Raw genomic sequence first — 14636 nt, forward strand, 5'->3', positions numbered from 1 at the left:
AGAACAAGAAGGACAAAGACTCCATCTACCTGGACCATGCCCCTCTAGGTCACACAGGAACATCTGTGCCTCAGAGACAGCACAGACAAAAGATGATACAGGGCAACACACTCCTTAATCCCTAATATCATGGCATTCTGTAAACTCTACTTAGAACCCAGCAATATCTCTAAATTCAATGATATTATTTCTTTCACTCAGTGGAATGCATGCTCAAATAGAAAATAAACTCAATTACAGAAAAAGTAAAGTCCTATTTCTTGTATACTTAATTTCTTTTTTTATTTCAATATTTTTATTTTTTTCTAGTTTATTTGAGATATACTTGAAAAATAAAAATCATACATATTCAAGGTGTACAACATGATGATTTGAAATCTGTATATATTGTGTAATGATTACCATGATCACTTTAACCAACACATCCATCACCATACATAGTTACACTTTGTGTGTGGCCAGGGGTGAGGAAACTTGAGATCTACTTTCAGCAAATTTCAAGTAAACAGAACTGTATTATTCACAATAGCCTCCATGCTGTATATTAGAGTCCCCAAATTATTTATCTTATAACTGAATGTTTGTAATCTTTGGCCAGCATCTCCTCATTTGCCCCACCTCCCAGCCTCTGGCAACCACCTTTCTAGTCTGTACTTCTAGGAGTTAGCCTCTTTTAGATTTCGTATATAAGTGAGATCATACAGTGTTTGTCTTTCTATGTCTGACATTTTGCTTAGCATAATGTCCTTCAGGTTCATCCCTCTTATCTCATGTGGCAAGATTCCTTCTCTTTTATGGTTGAACAGTATTTTATGTACATATACCACATTTTCTGTATCCATTCATCCATTGACAGACACTTAGTTTGTTTCCATGCCTTGACTGCTGCGAATAATGCTGCAGTGAACAAGAGGGTAAAGACACCACTTTGACATAATGATTTTATTTCCTTTGGATGTATACCCTGCAAGGGACTTCTGGGTCACATGGGAGTTCCATTTTTAAGTTTTTGAGGAACTCCATACTGTTTTCCATAATGGCTACACCAGTTTACAATCCCTTGTACACCAACAGTATACAGATGTTGTGTACAATCCCTTGTATACAACAATACAGAAGAAATTGGTGAGGTTTTCTTCACACCCTCACCAATACTTGTTATCTCTTGTCATTTTGAGTAATAGTCATCCTAACAATGTGCTGTGCCATCTCATTGTGGTTTTGATTTGCGTTTCCCTGATGACTACTAATGTTGAGTATCTTTTCATATATCTGTTTGCTATTTGCATATCTTTAAAAAAGAGTCTGTTCAGGTTGTTTGCCCATTTTTTAAATGAGTTTTTTTGCTGTTGAATTGTGTGAGTTCACTATATACTTTGGATATTAACCCCTTATCAGATAAAGGATTTCCAAATATTTTCTCCCATTCTATGGCTGTCTTTTCATTTCATAGATTGTTTCCTTTGCTGTGCAAACACTAAGTTTGATGTATTTCCAGTTGTCTATTTATTCTTTTTTGTCTGTGCTATTGATGTCATACTCAAAAATGATTGCCAAGGCCAATGTCAAGGACATTTTAACCTATGTTTTCTACTAGGAGTTTTATGATTTCAGGTCTTACATTTAAGTCTTCATCTTGAGTTAATTTTCATATATGGTGTGATCTAAAGGTTCACTAAGACATTTTTCAAAATCACAAATGAGGGAATTTTATTAAATCCTTTTCATGTATTCATTGAGATGATAATGCTTTTTCTCTTTTAATATATTGAAATAAAATATAGATTTTTCTAATACTAAGTTATCCTTGCATACTTGAAATATACTGTTGAATTTGATTTGTTATTTTTAGATTTTTGCATCTATTGCCATGAGTGCAGTGAGCCTGTAAACACAAGCATTCTTATACACCAGTAACAGACAAACAGAGAGCCAAATCATGAATGAATTTCCATTCACAATTGCTTCAAAGAGAATAAAATACTTAGGAATCCAACCTACAAGGGATGTAAAGGACCTCTTCAAGGAGAACTACAAACCACTGCTCAGTGAAATAAAAGAAGACATAAACAAATGGAAGAACATACCATGCTCATGGATAGGAAGAATCAATATCGTGAAAATGGCCATACTGCACAAGGTAATTTATAGATTCAATGCCATCCCCATTAAGCTACCAATGATTTTCTTCACAGAATTGGAAAAAACTGCTTTAAAGTTCATATGGAACCAAAAAAGAACCCACATCTCCAAGACAATCCTAAGTCAAAAGAACAAAGCTGGAGGCATCACACTACCTGACTTCAAACTATACTACAAGGCTACAGTAACCAAAACAGCATGGTGCTGGTACCAAAACAGAGATATAGACCAATGGAACAGAACAGAGTCCTCAGAAATAATACCACACATCTACAGCCATCTGATCTTTGATAAACCTGAGAAAAAGAAGAAATGGGGAAAGGATTCCCTATTTAATAAATGGTGCTGGGAAAATTGGCAAGCCATAAGTAGAAAGCTGAAACTGGATCCTTTCCTTACTCCTTATAGGAAAATTAATTCAAGATGGATTAGAGACTTAAATGTTAGACCTAATACCATAAAAACCCTAGAAGAAAACCTAGGTAATACCATTCAGGATATAGGCATGGGCAAGGACTTCATGTCTAAAACACCAAAAGCAATGGCAACAAAAGCCAAAATTGACAAATGGGATCTAATTAAACTAAAGAGCTTCTACACAGCAAAAGAAACTACCATCAGAGTGAACAGGCAACCTACAGAATGGGAGAAAATTTTTGCAATCTCCCCATCTGACAAAGGGCTAATATCCAGAACCTACAAAGAACTCAAACAAATTTACAAGAAAAAAACAAACAACCCCATCAAAAAGTGGGCAAAGGATATGAACAGACATTTCACTTAATTTCATAGTCAAAGATTCACAGCTGCTACCAGGAATGGATCCAGGTTTTGTGGAGCCTGAAGCTTAAGTAATTTGGGGAATTCCTTAAAAAAAAAAAAAAAGAATCCAAATCCAAATTATGCATATAAAATTAAGTACAGGGCCTTCAAAGGAGTTCCTGCACGTGAGAGGACCTGTGGCTTATGTCTCATAGGCTTCATGTTAAACCAATTCTACCTACTATAGTAACCTCGTTCAAAGTGTTCCTTGTTATATTCAAACAATGGACAGTTCAAAACATCCCTTCCCATCTAGTGGTTAGTACCACGCAGTCACTTAATAAATCTTTGTTAATAATGAATGAATTCATTATTCTATCTCCTATGCAGAAAGTAGTGTCTGTGCAGTAAGAATAACAGTGCTACAAGTCTACATTAGCAAGTAGTCCAGGCTGCAATTTTACCCCTCAGCTCCTCAGCCTCAAAATGTTCATTGCTATTTGGATTAGACAGAAGTTACAACCTATCGAACTATTCTTAGTCTCATCTATTTGTTTTCATTGAGCTTTTAACCTCACTTAACCTTTTCTCTCATTTAAAGTGTCTACTAAACATTTTCACCTGATACATAAAAACTGTGCCATTGTGTAGCTAGCTACCTAGATTGTGCTGGATAGAAATTCATATTCCACAATTATCAGAATGACTGGATTGGCAAATTCCTTAACCCCAGCCTGCTGTTTCCTGTGCACAGAAAAGAGTTGTCCAAGGAGGATCGAGGGATATCTCTGTCTAGAGCAGCAAGCTGGCCTGCCAGCAGCAAAGTCTCATGATAGCCAACACCCACTTCGGTAGGAGCACTTTTCTTAGACTTTGAGATATAGAAGATGAAGCCAAAATGAGACCCAACCAATGACACAATGAACCCCATTCTTCATTTGTGGGAAAGAAAACGTGACATAATTTGTGCAGACCTCTGTACATTAGAGTTTAGCCCAAATTTGATGAGAATTTTTCTTAAGGATCATCATCTGGTTTAAATTCTTGGTTTCATTATTTAATTTTATTATTCTCCAAAACCTCTTCTGAGCCCCTTGAGAAGGGGTCAGTCCTTAAAACTGGACCTCACTATCTTTATAAAAATGGTCAAAGTTCAAACTAACCTAAGCATTAGAAGAACAAGGTGTTTTGGGATTATGACAGTCTTGACAAAAAGATAGTTTCACAGCCTAATCTCAGTCTTACTTTAAAAAGGATGCATTTAAGCCAAGAAGAAAATAATTCTTGACTTTCCTTTTCACTTTGTGTGACAAAGAGGGAAGAGGAGGCTTACAGGCTTTTTCTAGAATAAGTCAAGAAGCCAGACTCCTCTCCCTCACAAAAATATTTGTTCTATTTCCTTTCATCCTTTTGATTGTTCAGAAGCCAGCACATCTAGATTAGGCATTAACACCCAAACTATGTGTCATCATACCCCAAAAGCCATAATAGAAAATGCACTTCACACACCTGAGATCTGGCTGGCAACACTATAAAGAGACTTCATGACTGATAGTTATTGAAGGATTGCAAGAAATAAATATGAAGAGAGTCATCTAGAAAACAGGCACAATGTAAAAAAGTCACACATTTCACAGGAAAAATTTTTTAAGTATGAAGTATATAAAAGGGGAGATTTAGGGCTTTTAAATCATAAATCCTTCCCAGTAGGCAAAAACTATGCTTTTCAATACTCGCTAACACAGACCTGACATCCAAAGCCAAGTTAGATGCATTAGCATAATCTTTAGGCCATGAACATAAACCTAAGAGATAATAGCAAGAAAACAGACTCTGCCCAAAACATGTTCTTGAAACTCTGGTCTACGTTTCTACATCTATTACTTACATGACTAGAGCACATAAAAAGTCAGTCAAGTGCCATGTTGCTATAAATTATTAACAGCATAAACGAGTTACTTATATTATACTATAAACCTAGCCCTTAAGTATATTATTACAGCTTGCTCTCTACAGAAACGGTTTACATATTTTAACCTGTGTCAAATCACTTGAGAAGTCAGTGTCACTTTTTCTATTAGAAGTGACAGAGACGGTGATCTTCACAAAACAGAAACAAAACCTATTTGCAACATGACAAAAGGCATATCCCAAGTTAATACCAAGGTTTCAAAATATGCAGGTGCCTATTTTCAATAACTAAGAACTTTGGTAAACATGGTACTAAGTGTGTAAATGGGCAAATGAAGACTCAAACTTACTCTTCCATGTAACAGCTCAGACATCACTCATCACATCTATTACTTACTCTGGAGCTTAATTACAGTCTAGCTTGGTGAATGCAATTGGATTTATGTGGCTTCTGCTGAAAATATTTCAAAAGAATTTGCAAAAAGAGGAATCCAAAACAACAAATCAAAATACCTTCTCACAGTTTTCACTATTTTAATATGATTTTTCTCCAAACATCAGAATTTTGCAATATTGTATCTTCCCCAAATTACTCTGTCACTAAGCCTCATCCTTTACATGCCTTGTAGAGATTTATGTATGTATCATTGATTGATATAGGACAAAAGTCATTTGCTGGTGGTCCATCAATTCAAAAGGAAATTCTATGACATAGACCGGGGTCAGCAAAACTATGACCCACAGGACACATGTAGCTACTCCCATTAGTTTACATATTATGTACAGCTGCTTTGCCCTACAAACACTGAGTTGAGTTGTCATAAAGACAACACAGCCCACAAAGCTGAAAATATTTACTATCTTAGCCTTTGACTCACAGAAAATCAGAGCTAAAATGAGTCTTAGCATGTAGTTTAGTGGTTCACCAGTCTTGCTTGATACACACTAGAATCACCTGGAGCACTTTTAAAATGACAAACATCATACTCAGTCACCCTGCCCCCTACCAAGAGAACTGACTTTACTGGTTTTAGTGGACCCTGAGTAGTCTGTGTTTTTGTTTTGTTTTGTTTTGTTTTGTTTTGTTTGAGACAGAGTTTCACTCTGTCACCAGGCTGGAGTGCAGTGGAGCTATCTTGGCTCACTGCAACCTCCATCTCCGGGGTTCAATGGATTCTTTTGCCTCAGCCTGCCCGGTAGCTGGGAGGCATGTGTCTGGCTAATTTTTGTATTTTTAGTAGAGACAGGGTTTTGCCATGTTGGCCAGCCTGGTCTTCAACTCCTGTTCTCAAGTGATCCACCTGCCCCAGCCTCCCAAAGTGCTGGAATTATAGGCATGAGCCACCACACCTGGCTACTCTGTGTTTTTATGAAGATTCCGCATGTGCTACTAGGATGAGAACTTGTGATCTAATTCATTCCTTCATTGCAAAAATGAGATTATCTAAACCCAGGAAGAAAAATGATAGGCACAAAGCCCCGTGAATTTTCTAAACCTTTCAACCTTTTTTGTTTGTTTGTTTTTAACATTCCAGCAATCTCTTAAGGTTCTTGTTAAACCTCTTCTACTAATTCAAGACTCTAGAACATCATAATGGCATTTCATTTGTTAGTTCTAGTTACACACTGGTTCAGAGTTCTTCGATCAGGTCTGATAATTGCAGCAGTGAATAACTTAATCAATGGACTCTAGCATTCAGGGATAGTAGCAGAAATGTGATTCCTGTCAGGATGTGGAATAATACCCGCCTACACGCTAATCAAGATTTGAAATTTTTCACAGGAAAAAGATCTAGAAGAGAGAGATTGTCAAAGCTGGAAGGAACCTTAGAAAACTTCTCACCAAACTGTTTCATTTTACAAATGAGAAAAATAAGGCCCTCAAGGAGTCTAGGACTTGCCCAAGGCCACATGTAGCAAGGCCAGAATGGAATGCAGGGCTCTTACCACAGATACTCTACAGGATGCATTGAGAAGAGATGGATGGAAGGAAGTCTTGAGACAGAGGTCATGAGGGGAAAATATACCACAAAGACTTGTGGAAACAGAAAAACAAAGATAGACATGATCAAGAAACCATTAAAAGGAGACCAAAAAAAATTGAAGAAATGACTCCTCCCCTCAGATTCTTACAGCAAAAACTACTTTCAGTACAAGAAAATTAAGCACCAGGAGTAATGCAGAAAAGCCAGGTACCCCTTTTCTCCACACATCAGGTTTCTTGTTGGTCATTATACAATCAGTCACTTGATCTTTACTGGAACCCAAAACAAACACAGACAATAAAAGGACAACGGAGAAACCTCTGGAGTTTCTATTGACAGAAAACTCTTCTCAGATTGCATCAATCTTGGAAGATTTTCTAGAGCCTCACTAACAGAAATCTATCCACAAGCCTTGCAGATTCATTGCCTTCCCTGCTCACACTGGTGGCTTTCTTCTTCTTATGTTGTCAGAAACACAAAGTTGAACAGGGTAGACAGCTAACAGAAACAGGGATGGTTTATCTGCTGCTTCTTTGGGAGAATTAAAGAAACAGAATAATATTCACATGCTCAGAATTAGGCAACAGGAGTAAGGCAGAAAAGCCAGGTTCCCCTTTTCTCTACACATCAGACTTCTTGTTGGTCATTGTACAATCAGTCACTTGATCAACAAAACAAACAGTAAAAGACAAAAAGTAGTCTTTTAGTTGTGCCCATTATGTGGTAGACAGTCTTGAAACAAACTGAATTGTCAATGGCTTCTTTCCAACAATGTGACTATGAGTGTGAGTAATTTATCAGTCGCTAGATGGCTTGGTGTGGTTCAGTTTGAAGCATCACCTTGTCACCCTTTCTAGATCTGATTTATTTAATCTTTATTTATTCATACAGATAGAAATCTTAAGTGCTTATTTAAGTTACATAACACTTAAATAGCTAAGAATAGGAGAAAGAGAAGACTTATGTTACCAAAAATTGAAGGCATCTTATGAGTCCAAAGAAAATAAACCAGCACACAACTTTGTTTTGGAGGAAAAAATATAAGATAATTGCTTTAGCAATAACAACTATAAATTCATATAGTATTTGAGGTATGGAGTTTTAAAAAATCAACACTTTTCTTTTCACCCCATCTATAGAATGGTATGAGAAATACAATTGAAATGAACAGAGATAGATAGCCACAATTTATGTCAAAATAAAGAGTGAATTATTAATAGAAATAAATACTTTTTAAAACATTGAGATATCAATTGAAATAACTGGAAATCCCCTAACATGGGGTGTTCCAACAGGAATTATTAAATTAGATTCTGATAATTTTACTATTTATTAAATTACAGGGGTGATTCACAAACTATTAAACTATATTATTCATAAAGTGACAATGTTCAGATGACTTTTTATCCAACCTGCCAAATAAGGCCAGACACATTAGTAAGTAGAATAGAAGCTTTGTCCTGTTTTAATAGTCTCCTGAGACCCTGGGTATATTTTAAGGAGATATTGAACAGAAACTCATGCCTTAAAATGTCAAGCCTACTGAAAGACACTCTATAATTGTGTTTTATGAACATATGGTGGCGTCAAGATGATAGTTGGATACACATTTAGAGAGCAGGATAGAGGTCTAAACTAGAGATACAAATTCATGATTCATCAAGAGATGGTTTATTTTCTTTGTGTGTGTCTTTGTGATGGAGTCTCCTCTATCGCGCAGGCTGGAGTGCAGTGGTGTGATCTCGGCTCACTGCAACCTCCACCTCCCAGGTTCAAGCAATTCTCGTGCCTCAGCCTCTCTAGTAGCTGGGTGCATGCCACCATGGCCAGGTAATTTTTGTATTTTTAGGAGAAATGGGGTTTCACCATGTTGGCCAGGCTGGTCTCAAACTCCTGACCTCAAGTGATCCGCCTGCCTCGGCCTTCCAAGATTCATCAAGAGACGGTTTCTGAAGCATGGGTTTAGAAAATAACAGCTAGAGAGTGTCAGTAGAACAGGGCTGAGATATAGTTGATGTTTAGAGATCTGAAAGAGAGAAGGGGCCAGGAAAAGGGACCAAGAAGAAGCCAGAGAGGTAGAAGGAAAATGAAGTGAGAGAAGTGTCACGGAAGCAAGAGAGAACGTATCACAAGAAGAACTTGTCCATGGCATAAATACTGCTGGAGCTATTAATGGAGACAAGGAAATTGGCTCTGGCAAGATGTTGATCCTGAGTTATGGTGCTGATGGAAATAAAATGAAGTAGGTTGTGGAAAGAATGGGTTGAGGAAAACAATGAAATGAAAGTGGATTGAGAAAAAAACGGAAGTAGGTTGAGGAAAAGATGGAAAGTTGTCCTTTCTCAGATATTTTGCTATATATAGGTCAAAGAAACGGGATAGTAGCTGGAGATCAAGGGAAAGTATTTTTATGCTAATGAGAAAGGTCCCACGAAGAGGTACGTATTGCATATTACTTGCTCCTGAATATAGGAGCAAGAACACCGGCAGAAGGTGGTACATGAGGAGAGGTGCAGTAGGCTGGTGCAACAGGTGGAGAGAAACGAGAAAATTCTTTCTGGTTGCATCAAAAAATTTTTTTAAGTTTTTAAAAAAAGATAATAAAGTCACTGGCTGAAAGTGCAGGCGTTGGAATTATTCGAGCACCTGAGAAGAGAGAAGAAGGTGGGAAAAAGCTATCTTAGGGAATATAATAAGGAATTTCATAGGAAAATCTAATAAAAAAGGTTGTTGTACAGTTTTGTGTACTAATATTTGAGATATGTGATCATAGACACAATGCAACTTGAGGTTAAATGTTACCAAAGCATTACCTTTATTAGTTGAGAGCTACAGAAAGCTAGGCACTTGGGCATAAGCACCAGGTGGAAGGTTAAAAAAAAAAAAGCCACACTGTCATTTTTATAACTTCAGAGTTCTGTTGACATTTGACTTTGTGTTCCTGTCTAAACTAGGCCAGTTGGGTAAATAAACTATTCTTTCCAAGTATAAACATTTTTTTTCTGAAAAACTAGAAGTATACATCAAACTAAACACCTTGTTTACTCCATTGTAAACTCAATGCTAAATTCAGTTAACAACTCAGTAAGTAAAATGACAACACTGAGTTTTTACTTCAGAAGTCACAAGGGCCTTTGGGATTAACATCATATAAACGTAAAATTTGAGGGCATAGTCATATCTATTTCCTACTCTCAACATATGCCAAGGTGAAAACAAAAAAAGTTACTGTATAAGTTTAGCAATGGCATGGGTAACAGCACTATGATGGGAATCAATAACCAGATAAATGCCCATAAACATCCAGGAAAGCCTACTTGTGCTATTTGGCAGGGAAATAACTCACATATTCACTTTGATATTCAAACAAAAGAATGTGATTTTTTAAATGTGATCAAATGCAAACATTGATACTTTTCATAGACTGTATTATAACATAATAGGTCCTTGCAAAGATCCTTCAGTGCCACAAGATGAAAGGCACAATATCAAAGCACAGGTCACAAAGCCAGGATGCACATGTGAAAAACTAGAGGAATAAAAATGCCTTACAGAAACTTTCATGGAGATTGAACATGCAGAGTAGAAATGCACCAAACAGAGGTTTTGACATCAATGTGTAGAGGCTACTATGTAAACCAAGAAAATTAATACAGCAAAGAGAAAGGAATTGTATACATCCATGGTGAAAAGATGTTTTTAGGTAAAGAAACATGTAAGTGCATGAGGAGCTTAAATGTAAAGTCAAAGTTGTAGAAGGTTGGGCAAAGAATTAAATAGATGTAAGCACGATATTCATTTAATATTCTCCTGCTGTTTTCCAACAGAAACATTTCTATACATTTATGAGACCCAACTCCAAAAGCATACTGGAATGTAATTAAAGACAGAACTACAGAAGCTAAAGAGAGCTGATCAAACTAAAAAAAAAAGTTAGAGGTAAAGAAATCAACTTTAGTATAAATCATGTTCTGATTAAATTACAGCTCAATGTGTTATGAAAATGCTTAAAGAAAATAAGAAGATACAGGGACCAGAAGAGAGCATTAAAAGGATTTTCTTTTCCCTGGAGATATTTTTTATAATGCTGTTTGTTCTGACAGGAGTTGATCATACAGATTTTATAGCTGAATAACTGTGTGTGGTTTGGGAACATGAACACTGTCTCAGAGAACAAGGAAAGAAACTTAAGCAAAAAACATAATTTTAAAAAGAGTATAATAATATTGTTGCAGAGTCATTCTTAACTTGGGTTTCTAAACCATCTACAAAAGCAGTGCTGAATGAATAATTTTAAACACAGTAGCACAAAAATACTTTAAAAATTCAATGATGAAGCTATCCAGACCAACCACATAGTCTGATTGAAAATTATGCATTTGGTTTTTTTTTTAATAAAAATGGGTAAATGTGTATCATTTCCTTTAATTTCTCAGTCCTGCTGCAATGGGATTTGTGCCCCTGATATGGTATTAGCACACAAACATTACTATAATATTAATGGCTCTGCACTCTAGAAAACCAAAATGAGAGAAATAACACAACTAAAATGTGATCTTTGTACACACTAATAAAGTATACACAGGTGTGGCAATATTTATCAAGCAGAAAGAGAGAAGGCAAAGATAAACACTTCAGGAATAAGAAAGGCACTATCACTAAATGATGTGAAAAAATTTAAATAATAGTATAAAAATGTTATGCTGCTAAATTTGAGAACCCAAGATAAGGAAGGAATTCTTAATAAAGATATCAAAAGCATAAAACATAAAGGAAAAGACAATAAATTGAACTTTATTAAACTTAAAAGCTTCTTTTCATCAAAAGACTCTATAAGCCAAGCCACTGACTGAGGGATTATGTTTGAAATGTATAGAGCTGACAATCAATCCATAACTCATAAATTCCTACAAATTAATTAAGGAAGAAAAAACAATCTAGGTGACAAATGAGTAATCAACATGAATAAGAAATTAATGTAAGAGAACAGCAAAAGCCAATAATTATGTATCCACATGCCCTACATTTTTAGTAATCACTTCACATCTATCAGACACCAAGTGTTGTTGAAGATATGTAGCTATGAGAACTCTTGCACTCTCTTGATGGGGATATATGTCAGTACAACAGACCAGAGGACAATTTGGCACCACTCAGTTAAGCATGGGTGAATTCTATGACCCAGTAGTACAACTCCCAAGTATTGGTCCTAGAAAATCCTGAACAAGGAAACAGATCAAAGAATGCTCACTGCAATATTAGATCTTCATAGTGGCTATTTTTGAGAAGGAAAGAAGAGATAAGGATTTAATGAAAGATACAGAGTGACCCTCAATTTACCTGTAATGTTTTATTGGTTAAGTTCAATATAGGGTATATAGTTCTTCCTCATGCTATTATTCATACTTTTTTACTTGTCTGAATTTTTTCATAAAAGTTAAAAAGATGATAATGACTTACCAAGCTATCCACATCTATGCTGGAGTTTACAGCCCACTGCAATGTACTCATGATATTCATGGCTAAAGTCAGGATAATACCAACTGTTCCTTCTCCTTCTCCTATAGATGCACAAAAGACATAAATGAACCTCATGTTATTAAATTTACATTTCAATTTTATGCTGATTTTAACAATTTTTAAGTCTCAGTTCATCACATCATTTACCAACAGAATAATGTTCTGCATATAGTAAGTATTCAACCAGGATTTTAAATCAAAGAGTGATAGAATATTAGGAAAGTGTTGCCCTTTTTAAAAAATGTTACTGATGTTGGAGGTGTTGTTGGTATTGGGTAGGTACCATATTTGTCTCTTCTACTATTATTCTCTAAGTAATAACAGTAACAAATATTAGAATGGGCAATGGCGAAATGAGATCCTGTATCCAGATGAGCTCCTCTACAAAGAAACCAAAAGCAGGGGAATAGTGTGCCCAAACAGCATCTGCATGTTTAGATGTTTAGATGTGCTCTGTGCCTTTGCAAGGAGGACATTTGCTAATTGCATTCTGTTGGGAAGTAAATGGACTTAGAACTTCACCCGACAGTCAGAAAACTAACAGGTCTGCCATTTGGAAAGAGAAAATAATACCCTCTATGTAAAAAAAGAAAAAAAGAAAAAAAAAGATTAGTGCACCTGGGAAGAATGATACCTAAGTGTTTAATTACAATAAATGTTTGTTTAAGGGCTAAAAAGGATCGCTAATTAAAACTCATAAGTATTCAGTATTATGGTCATAAAAATTCTCTAAGAGGAATGTTCTTAAATTATTATAAACTATCAAGTCCCAATTGAGAGATCTTACACCTGTAATGCATGATAAAATTGTCAAAAGGTTCTACAGTTGGGAGAAATAATGCATCTTATTATTAATTGAAATTTTTGTTTCTGCAATTCCTCTAACAGAAGGCATAATATACACAGCATATATCTGTATGTAATACTAAATTATTTTCATATAGGTTAGATTTATCTAGACCCCAATATATTGCTTGTTCTGAAGGTCAAGATGAGAAGATAAAATTTTAATAATAATAAGTCAGATAACATTTATTTAGTATTTACCATGGGCCAGGCACTATACTAAGTGTTTTGGACAAATCATCCCATTTACTATTCACCCACACCTATGGAATAGGTAATATTATTGTGTCTATTTACACTTGAGGAAAATGAGGGGCTTAGAGAGCTAATTAACGTTTGCAAGTTAACACAGCTGAAGACCAGTCGAGCCAGGGATAATAATAGCTGGGTGACCAACATCCACTCTGGCTGAGCATCTAATTTGATTGGTAAGTTCTGTATGATAATGATTGTTAAATGTTTTAATTATTGCCCCTAATAAATCAAGACTCAATCACACTCAACCATGTTATAGCATGTGTTATATTGGTTTGAATTAATTGTTAACAAATCTTCATTTATGTAATTCAGCCTTCTTTGATCCCATTTTCAAATAACTTAAAAGAATTTTTTAAAGTTGCCTAAAATTGCAGTACTGATGAGGATTAGTACATTTGCCTGCCCATGTATATTCCTTGCATAGAGTCATTTCCCACTGCCCTAGCTGAGAGAACAACAAAGGTGGCGAACCCACTATCCTCATAGCAGTGGAGTAGACTGCAGGTGGACCCCTGAGCCAAAAGGAACTGGTTTTCTGTTCTCTCCAGGACTTTGCAATTGTACAGAGGAGTTCTCCTGTTAATTCAGGAGGCCAGAATGGAGACACTACATAAAGTCAATGTGGCATAGCCCTGGTACACCAGGAAAACCAGTTAATTCAGGAGGCCAGAATGGAGACACTACATAAAGTCAATGTGGCATAGCCGTGGTACACCAGGAAAGCCAGTTAATTCAGGAGGCCAGAATGGAGACACTACATAAAGTCAATGTGGCATAGCCTGGTACACCAGGAAAACCAGTTAATTCAGGAGGCCAGAATGGAGACACTACATAAAGTCAATGTGGCATAGCCCTGGTACACCAGGAAAACCAGTTGATTCAGGAGGTCAGAATGGAGACACTACATAAAGTCAATGTGGCATAGCTCTGGTACACCAGGAAAGCCAGTTAATTCAGGAGACCAGAATAGAGACACTACATAAAGTCAATGTGGCATAGCCCTGGTACATCAGGAAAACCAGTCTTTAGAGAAAGAAAGGAATGAAGCAGTCACAGAAAGGAATGGACCCAGGACAGATACAGGCTCAAGAAGAAGCAGCTGACTCTCTTGTGCCTGTTCCAGCTTCTTTAAGAGTCAAATGGCACCACCTTCTCTGTGTTCCTTGAGGCCTTCCTGTAACTCCAACAAATGCCTGCTTTTGGTTTGAGCAG

At 36.3% G+C, this 14636-nt stretch overlaps 1 protein-coding gene across 1 annotated transcript in view; it reads right to left on the reverse strand.

The window, feature by feature from the left end:
* The window catches only part of CFTR (CF transmembrane conductance regulator), a 181549-nt gene that overhangs the window by 46009 nt on the left and 120904 nt on the right, over positions 1 to 14636 (reverse strand). The window contains exon 21 of the mRNA XM_033193167.1: positions 12261 to 12361. Within this exon, the coding sequence (XP_033049058.1) occupies positions 12261 to 12361 (101 nt within the window). The remainder of the gene's footprint in view (positions 1 to 12260; positions 12362 to 14636) is intronic.

The sequence above is a fragment of the Trachypithecus francoisi genome, unplaced genomic scaffold (genome assembly GCF_009764315.1).
Source record: "Trachypithecus francoisi isolate TF-2019V2 unplaced genomic scaffold, Tfra_2.0 Lachesis_group4, whole genome shotgun sequence".
Lineage (NCBI taxonomy): Eukaryota > Metazoa > Chordata > Mammalia > Primates > Cercopithecidae > Trachypithecus > Trachypithecus francoisi.